We start from the raw sequence: 10172 nt of genomic DNA on the forward strand, positions 1-10172 counted from the left end.
TTACACAGACTACACAGCGTGTGCGTCACATACATCTGATGTCGCTGGAAACTCCTTATCAGTGCTATAAATTATAAGTACCTGAGCAGTACAGATCTCTGTGGCTATAGGAAAAGACCTTTCATTTAATTAACACTGTGCTGACCAAAACTTAAGGACGAGTATTGACAGAGGATATCACTGACAATATCTATTAAAGGAATGACAAGAGAAGTCTATTTTAAGTGTGAATGTGGAGTAACAGGGTGTCGCATAATAATGAATTTATAATAACAGATACTCCTGGTTCTATTGGTATAAGAACAATGTCAGTTTTGGGGAGATATCTTGCAAAATGTGTTTAATAAATATGCCCCGAAGGGAGATTAATAAAGTAGAGAAGTATGTGTTACCCACGTGGCTTGTACTAGAACTGAAACACATGCGACAATCACAGACCCATCTTGCCAACCAAAGAGGGGTCCTCTTCAAAGCCCCCAATCCCGTTACACCATTAGTCATGACCCCATGGTGGTACCTCCAGTTACCCAGTGTGTGACCTGCACTCATGCCACTACATGGCCATTACATGGATAGTTCCTTCCTTTAGGGGTGTTGCACCCAGTCATTTACCTAATGTTGCTTTACCTATTTCTCATTTGCAGCTCAGGACGCGATGGCTGGTACAGGTTTTGGGATCAGTTCTGATCTTATAAGCCTTGAGGTGATCTCTTCCGAGGTTCCCGACCTGACGCTCATTGATCTCCCTGGGATTGCAAGAGTGGCAGTTGGTGACCAGCCAAAGGACATTGGAGACCAGGTGAGATGTGAGACCTTTAGTGAATTAGCTGCCACTGGGCCTGATTCAGGGATGGAAGCGGAACACATCGCAGCTGCTTCTTTGGCTGCAGTAGCGATGTGTAAGAATGCTAACGCTGCAAGAGGCGCCTGAAGGGAAAAAAAGCACCCATCGGGTTTACATACATCTCTAAATCAGGCCCCTGACTGCACTCTGTCTAACACTTGGCTACTATATTACTTGTTTAAATGACTGTTCTAAGGGTTGTACGACTTCTGCAGTCACCAGTCTTATAGTTGTGTCAAATAATTAAATCCCTGTTTGCAGAAAGTAATTCCTAAGGGCTCTATTTACTACAATCCGCATATTGAATGCAGATTGTAGTGTGATATTACCGAGTGAATTCGCATTGCGAATTCAGGCAATATCACAGGGATTTACTATAAATCCCTTGCAGGGACAGAGCTTGCGATAAAGCTCTGTCCCTGCGGATCCCATCCGCACTCTAGTCGCGGTATTTTCGGAAAAAACACAGCGACTAAGAGCCCGCGCATGCGCCGACCGACCGCCGCTATTACCCCCCACCGACGCTAAGCCTCGTCCCCGGTGCTAAGCCCCGCCCCCCGCGACCGCGGACCCCCGCGACCCCCCCTCCCTTCATTACACTTACCTGCATCCTCCTGGCCTCCGGTGGTCTTCTCCAGGCTTCCCGATCAGGTGATCTCCCATACTGCACTGGGGCCCGATCACCTGATGACCGGGCCGCAGTGCACTATGGGAAACCAGATGACCGGAGAGGAGCCATCACCGGAGGTCCGATCACCGGTCCCTGGATTCAGGTAAGTAAAAAAAAAAATGTTTAATTTTTTTTTCTTTTTTTTACAGTAATCAGCTTGCGGTCTACTTAGACCACATAGCTGATTACTGGTACCGGCTCCCGCCTCTGCTCTCCCCGTTAGAGCAGAGTGGGAGCCCGGTAACTGGGGGAGACCCTGGATAACGCCACCTCCAGGTGGCGTTATTATCACAGGGCTTCCCCCGGTATTTTTTTACAATTTATTTTTAGTAACTTAGGTCGGATCACATTTCCCATTACAATTATGGGAAATGCGATCTGCTTTACTAAAAATAAGTGATACTGGGGGTTGGAGTAGAATTTTACTAATTCTACTCCAATTGCCCTGTAATAACTACAGGTGAAGCTAAAATTATGTGAAAAGGGTGTGAAAACACCCTTTTTCACTTTATTTTAGTAAAAATAATGTTAATAAATAGAGCCCTAAATCACAGAGGACGCATCTGTTCATTTTTAATGTGCACAGATGGTATAAAGTTGAAAACAAAACTGATGAGCAGGGGTCTATTAAGTGAGGAGGGGGCCAGTGTTGAGTCGCTGTCCAGGCCCCCTCCTCTCTAGCTGGCGGCACAAGCATGGGATTGTGCCAGAGTCTACTGCCCATACTTAGGTCTCTGGGAAGATGGCTACTGCACCATTTTCCCGGAGACCAGCGCAAAACACATGCGCAGATGGGTTGCCGCCACGGAGAGTTATACAGAACATGGGTGTGCGGCATCGGCCCATGTACACCATGCACCCGTTATAGATGCGCCACAGTGATCAAGGGCCTGTTTCAGCGATGGGCGCTAATGCATACTTGCCGACATTGTGGCTGCCCCCTCAGGCTCCCCCCTTGACTTGTCATTGGGGGTGTGACCGCGCGATCGCGTCATCATGGCCCCGCCCCGCTGCACAATGTTGAGATTACCGCCATGGTGAATCAGGGAGTCCATGATGACGTAATTCAGCGTAAATAGCGTCATTGTTCCCCCTTCCCCCCACTGCAGGGGTATGTGCAGGGGTGTGGCGGGGTCCAGGGGGAACACAGCCGGCAGGTAGACTTGCCCACTTTTCTGGGAGGTCAGGAGCGCCAACTGATTTTCAAACCTACCAACAGGTGACGGTACCCTAACCTTGTCATGATGCCGGAGTCGGGATTGTTACTGCCGGGATCGTGAGTGCCGGCAACCCGTACACATCCCGTGTCAATCAGCCTCTCCCTCTGTGTCAATCAGCCTCCCCCTCCCTCTCTCCAGGGAAGAAAGCAGCCTCCATATGTTTCTATATATGGGAATGAGGTGAGAGGTGATATAAGCGTATGGTGGCTGAGCACAATTCCTTTTGAATGCCGTGAGTAGACGTTTCCCACCTGCCTGCCCCTTCCTTGACGGTTTTCTATGTGTGGAGTGAATTTATTCATGGGTGGAACAGCATCATCATCAACTAAACATGGGCAGAGTGATTCACTCTACTGGGTTGAGCCACATGGCTCAGCTCAGTGGAGTGTCTCGAGAAAGTGTCTCGGGAAATGACTCTTTGACTGAGCATTGGCCGGGTGAGTCGCTGATAGCTCCGCCCCTCCCAGCCCCGCACTGCTGCTGATGGATTAATCTGCACTGACTCTCCCGAGTCATCGCACTCACCGGGACCCAGCTCTAGCGGCGCGACTCTGAGTGAGTCACAGCTCCGCCCCCCCACAGCCCTGCACTGCTGACTCCCGACTCGAGTCAGTGAAGGCAGGCACACTGGCAGGATCACATGAATGATGACTCTCCCGGGTCCCGACTCCTGGAGCTGCCGCAGACTACAGTAATAACACACATTTACACACTGTAACCTCTGGCTCCCTCTGACTATGTAACTGTGGGAGGCTAGAGAGGTGGGTGGGTGTCTCGACTCCCCAACTTTTGAGTGACTCAAATCGTTCGAACATCTAAATGATTGGAGTCACTGTGTGGAGACACTCACTCACTAGCCATCTCTATCAGCAACAGCAGCAGATACACAGCGAGTGGGAGATATACAGTACTTGGGCTGCACCACGTGTCATGTGATGACTGGATAGCGCAGCTGACGGGGGAATGTTTTTGTCGCCACCTTATTTTGAGATTTCAATTTCCAATTAATTTTTAATAAATTGTGACAAATGTTTTCGCCAAACACAAGTCTCCGTGTCTTTATGTCTTATTTATGTATCATGTAAGATTTAGGGGCATATTTATCAAGGTCATTTTTTAAATTAATCTCCCCAAAATAGGCATTTTCGGGGGGGTATCCCACAAATATTGAGCATCCCCTGGATGTATGAAGGGGGTTCTGCTATATACATCCAGGAGATATCGGCTGTGTATATAACAATGCCGGGATTCTGCACTTTACCTGTATTATGTTATGTTTACAGATTAAAAGGCTCATCACAGAGTACATTGGGAAGCAGGAGACCATCTGCCTGGTTGTGGTCCCCTGTAATGTTGACATCGCTACAACGGAAGCTCTGGAGATGGCTCGTCTGGTGGATCCTGGCGGAGAGAGAACTGTGGGTGAGTTCAAAGGTCATCTTATAAAGGGGCTCACGTAAGAGTAAGACGTAAATGTGTCATTTGTCTAAAATAAGTGTTATCTAACTGTGCAGGTGTATAAAATAAAGTATGTATACGCCCGTATACATATTTGGGCTCATCTTACACTCGGAGATGGGAACTGTGGAGGACAGGGGGTGTGAAAGTGTTGGTCAACAACAAGGGTCAACAAGAAGGTGGGAGGGGTGTAAAATGTACACAGGACAGGCAGAAGGATGATTAACGCCCACCAGTTGGAAACATGTTCAGCTTTTGGATAGTGTATGTGATTGTGTTTCCTACCGTGTTCCCTGTAGCCCAATACTCCTGAACATACAGCCGGCATATATCTGTGTGATACGTGCAGGCTACATGTGTGGTTTTTTATTAAAAAGAAAGACACACTGCTCAGGAGGGGATCTATTTTAAACCTCCATTTTTAACCGATTTTGCTTAGATTACACCCATACAGAGCCGGCCCTAGCCCATTTGGTGCCCTAGGCAAAATTTTTACTGTTGCCCCCTAACAACTACCCATACGGAACTGAACAGCCCTACAGGAAAAAAAACAGGTGGCCCTCCTTATGGCCACGGGCCTAGTGCACGCCTACTTTATTCAATAGTGACCTGGGCCTAGTACCCAGATCACTTACACCTAATAGGGTATAATTTCCTCTAGGGCCTAATGCCCCCTATGTAGCCCGGGCCTTGCACCCGCCTATACGCCCACCGGCCTATAGCCCGACAATGCCCCCACGAGCCTAGTGCCCGACAACCGTGGTGGTCTAGGGAGGGGGTATATGGTAGACCTCATGGAGGGCCTACCTGCTCTGTTGGAAGAGGCTGCAGGGGGGAGCTTCATTGGCTCTTTTACTTTCCACCCCACGCAGTCCTCTCCGCTGTCTTCCTTCTTGATCGCGGCGTCTTCTGGCCTCTTCCTCCTATTGGCTGCTGGCCCGCGAGCTGGGTTTGGCTCATGGCCAGAGCCAAACACCCGCCATGGCCGACGCTGTACCAAGGCTACCGGGTGACGGGCTATAGTAAGCCCGCACCCGGAGCCAAGTCCTGCCCGACAATTGACCGGCGCCAAGTCCTACCCGCCGCCTATGCTTCCCCGGTGCTGGGAGCAGAAATAGCATCCCAGCGCCGGACACTGATGTGTCACGTAGGGAACACATCTCCTCTTGCTGTGCCGATGCTGGGATCAGCAACTTGATCCCAGCACGGCTTTCCACACGGCAGCGGCAGCAGCAGGGCAGGGGAAGGGGCATGCAGCAGGGGGGGCGGGGACTGCGGCAGAGCCCTAGAATGCCCCTAAGCATTCCAGTTGCCCCTAGGCATTTGCTTATTATGCCTATGCCTAGGGCCGGCTCTGCACCCGTAATTATAATAACGATTTGTGGTAAATTCCCATGTCGTATTCCTGTCTATGGAAAGTACTGCCGTGTTTAGACGATGGTGTTTTATTTTCTATTTGTGTTTACATGTGCATTTTAACGTTGGGTTCGTCCCGTGTTCCCCTCCGAAAATACGGAAAACACTCCCGTGTTTGCCATAGTAAATCTCTGTGTTTGAAAGAATAGCAAAATACGCGATTTTGGAAAGGGATCTAGGAGTCACTATTTCAGGTGACTTCATACTTGCCGACTATCTGGCTGCCCCTTCCGGGAGGGAGCAGCCAGATCGGCTTGAATGGGGGGGCGTGGCCAGCAAACGGGGGCGGGGGAGGCCAGACGACAAGAGTTTGCGGGCGGGGCGGGGGCGGAGCCAAGCTGTGCCATTGCATTCGTCCCAACGCCGATGTAGTTGCCCATTGCAGACATCGTCTGCAATTAAATTGACCCCTTTCATTTTTATAGGTAAAAACAACAGTTGTTTATATTTAATTTGTATCTGGTTTTCGTGTTGGTATGTAATAATATTTTATATTCAGAGTGTGACTTACGCATTTATTAATAACTTTCCAGGCTCTATTATCTTTTGTGTATATGACCTGTCATTACATTACTATATTCTGTACACATAGAGTAATGCTGCTTCTGCACTTCTTACTAACACCAAACCACTTGTCTATGCTGTAACTATTGTGGGGTGTAAGTATACACACTTGTTACTGCAGATGTGCGTGGATCCCCGTATTTTTTAAGAGGTCGCCCACCAATGATCCCAGGTGTTTCAGGATACGGCCGCACCCCCTGAAGCATATAAGATGACATTTTCATGCCTGGCAACACTCCTCAGTAATGGGCCCTAACAGAGATCCCAGGGGCCCTGCCTACAGGCACCTACTGTATAACGTGAAGGCTAGCTGATGTATACTCCGAAGCACTGGGAGAGCACATTCATATAAGGCTGATAATAGGTGCATTGCAGTTACAGGAGTTTACACTTGCTCTAAGGCACCTGGCACAGGGATTTCCTCAGCGATCTCTTTATCCTCATTATTCAATTTAGTCCCTTGTTTCCCGTTGCAGGAATTCTGACTAAACCTGACTTAATTGACAAGGGCACAGAGGAGACGATTGTCAATGTACTAAATAATAACGCTGTCCGCCTAAAGAAAGGCTACATGATTGTGAGGTGCCGAGGCCAGCAGGAGATCCAGGACAGGATCTCGCTGAAGGAGGCCATTGAGAAGGAGAAGACTTTCTTTGAAGAGCACAAATATTTCTCGTGAGTGTTTCTTTATTATTTCTCTGGGGTTTTTCTTGCTCTCAGTAAGGATCATTAGGAGAAAACAGGGGAAAACAGTGTTTTATCCTCATTTATTCATTAAATTATTGATGAGAATGAGGGTGAGCGGGCTTAGGGGCCCATTCATCAAAACATCATTATCACTTGTGATATTTATGGTATGAACTCGCTGCGAGTACAAACACCATTTAGGAGGCATTCATCATGCCTCCTGCCCTAAACTATCACTTCTGAAATACTGCTGTTACTACAAAGTCAGTCTTTTGGAAGTGAGAGACTTTTCTCCTGCTCCGCCGGTCTTCCTTCAGTTTTCTCTGCCTGTCTTCAAGCTGTGCATGTGCGGCTTGAAGACAGACTGAGAAGAGACTAGCAGCAGCATGCGAAAAGAGAACCTCCTTCCCTTCCACTGCCTATCTGCCCGTATGCCCGCCCGCTCACCAATTCTGATGGTGTCTGTGTCCAGCCCAAACCCCCCTCATCCTCCGCAGAGCTACAGCTGTCAGCATGGCCGAAATCTGTGCCCCCCTCCACTGAGACATGCAGCCCCCCACCACTGCTGTGCCCTCTCCCTTGGCCCCGGCTCACAGGAGGACTGCTCTGCGAGGCGGGAGGGAGCTGCTACAGGTAAGAGGACACAGCAGGGAGGGAAATCTGCTCAGTCAGGTACTGTACGCCATCTGAGAATGGCGTACAGTATCTGTCAAGTTCTGAAAAATAGCTTTTTCGGAACTTGATGAATTACATAATGTACACATCCCCATACTATAGTATGGGGAATTTGGAAATTATCGGGGGACAATTGTGAACAGGAGATATCAGTGATATCTTCTGCGTTACATGTATGATGAATAACCCTGACACTTAATTTATACAAAAGTAGGTGAAAATCTTTTGTATAAATGTAGTGATAATAAATAGACCCCATACAATCCATTTTTATTTCATGTGTCACTATTGTGTATTAGATAGTTTTTATTATTTTGCTTTAATACAGTACCTACCTATAATTTGGCAAATGTCCCCCTAAGGGCCCTAATAGCTCAATTCACTAAAGAAACACAATAATTGAGTGATCCAAAAGCGTTGTCTATGGTAGAATAATAGACAGAGCTTTTGGACCATTTAATGGATATTTTATATTGGCAAAGGGCTGGTGCTCCTGAGTGCTTTGGGCAAAACTGTGGTTTACCGGGCACAATGAAGCAACAAACATTGTAAGAATATAGCGCCTTTTAAATGTATTGCTTTTCAATGTAATAGTGGCCTCTTTTGATCTAATATGATTAAGAAATAAAACATAATAGTACAACATCTAAGACATGGCTGTATCCGTCTTACTGTCTATAACCCACATATAGGGGCATATTCAACCTAGAGAGATATTGGATCACGATATGCGGCTGCACGCGACGCTGATATTTATGAAAGCTTCATTTTATTACCCACCCCCAAGGGGCTGCGATGTAAAATAAGCAATGTTGAGGGGCTGATTTGCCGATGCTCAGAAGAGTAGAGCAGGGGACCCTGGAGCTGATAGACAAGCATCACAGGGCCCCCCAAAATAATTTTGTAAGCGTTCTGGTGAGTGAGGTCCCATACTGGCGATTGAGTGTTACTCTGTGAGCCCAGTTGAACATACACAGTGGGAGAGGTGTATGTGAGAATGCACTGTGTACCCGGGGTTCGAGTCTACTCCCCTCACCGTCGGAAAGAGAGGAGGGGGAACACATGGAGACTACACATGGGCCCCCCCTTCTCATAAGCCATCCTTGCACCCAATGCACCTATGTTGGATATACTCCAAGCTCGCACAGCAAAAGAATAAAGAATTGGAGGTTCTTTCATTGCATTATAATTGAGACACATTGCTAAATGTATCAAATAAAAGACATCAGATATTGCAATAATTCTAATTAATTTGAAATCATTAATTTTGCTTCTACAGTATCTTCTCAGATGCCTCCAAGTTGTTTCTAAGCAAGCAGTAAGACCGGCAATAGAACTCCTGATGCTGGAAACAGAATAAATATTTGTTATTGGCTGACAGTGTATAAAAGACTATTTAAAAAAAGTAATCAGTAACGTTTACTCTTTGCACGGAAATCGACTCTTTGGGCTAAATGTAGTAGCCTCCGAACTTCTGAGGCTGTGGGGGTTTATGTGAGTCTCCCCGTATTTTTAAAGTGACAATCCTTTTTAAGGCTAAACCATCTTGTTTAGCCTTTAAAAGGATCGACACTTTAAAAATACGGGGAGACTCGCATATATTCCCGCAGCGTCAGAAGTTCCGAGGCTACTACATTAACCCTTTGGGACTGATTCTGAGGGGTAAATTTACTAAAGTGAGAGTTTTTAGAATGGAGATGTTGCCCATAGTAACCAATCAGATTCTAGCTATTATCTTCTAAAAGGTGCAAGCTAAAGGTCAATAGAATCTGATTGGTTGCTATGGGCAACATCTCTGAAACTCTCACATTAGTACATTTACCCCTGAGCATCCCATGATGTTTAGCAGCATATACATAACTTTATTCAAGCATGAGCGATTCCCGGTTGGCCACATCTCAGTCGCATCTCAAGTGCGGCTGATTGGGAGTTACTAAGTGGCAAATAGGAGGTGATGGGGCATTTGCACATAATTGTCCAGTGGCCATGGCATGTCCGCGCTGACTGAGTTGTGACCTATTCTGAGGTGAGTATGCAGAGATCTGTCCGCCTTCAGTCTTGTTTCCTGCGTAGTTGCAAATGCTGATACTAGTAATGAGGGTGGCTCTCTCAAGCGGAGGGCTGGGGGCAGTGCTGTCACATAATGCGGCCAACTTAGATTTTCACATGAGACTTCCTATCGCAGTAGGCGGCCGGAATTGTAACCACATTACGTTCTACTCAGAATCAGGCCCTTTTCTGGTAGTGATGCATCTGCTAATGTAATTCTCTCATTTAATTGCTGCAGTGACTTCCTGAATGAAGAGAAAGCCACTGTCCCGTTTCTAGCACGACTCACAACGGAACTGGTGGAGCACATCAATGTAAGTTGGCCGGAATGTCATGATATTCGATGGCATTTATTTATTTTGTGTACAGGGCTTCTATTTATTTCTATATAACATTCATTTCCATTGGATTTCCACATGAAACACATACCCCATTGAAATTAATGGCCTATTGAAAAGAATGGTAACATCAAAAAACACTATTTCTACTTCAGGGTCCATAGGGGTCCACAGGGTGACCTTGGGGTATAGCTGGATCCTGGATCCTCGAGCACCACGGAGTTAAAGCTTTTAGCTGCTCCCAGGATGCA

At 47.0% G+C, this 10172-nt stretch overlaps 1 protein-coding gene across 1 annotated transcript; it reads left to right on the forward strand.

Moving 5' to 3' along the window:
* Nucleotides 1–644: 644 nt before the first annotated feature.
* On the forward strand, nucleotides 645–9897 carry LOC148430283 (interferon-induced GTP-binding protein Mx-like; the record flags this gene model as incomplete). Its single annotated transcript, XM_088466631.1, has 4 exons — nucleotides 645–799; nucleotides 4018–4156; nucleotides 6649–6847; nucleotides 9822–9897. Coding segments are annotated over 4 exons (569 nt in total), but the record flags the coding sequence as incomplete, so codon positions are not given.
* Nucleotides 9898–10172: the final 275 nt, after the last annotated feature.

Source organism: Taudactylus pleione, unplaced genomic scaffold (assembly GCF_031769625.1).
Source record: "Taudactylus pleione unplaced genomic scaffold, aTauple2 ptg004143l, whole genome shotgun sequence".
NCBI classification, from domain to species: Eukaryota; Metazoa; Chordata; class Amphibia; order Anura; family Myobatrachidae; genus Taudactylus; species Taudactylus pleione.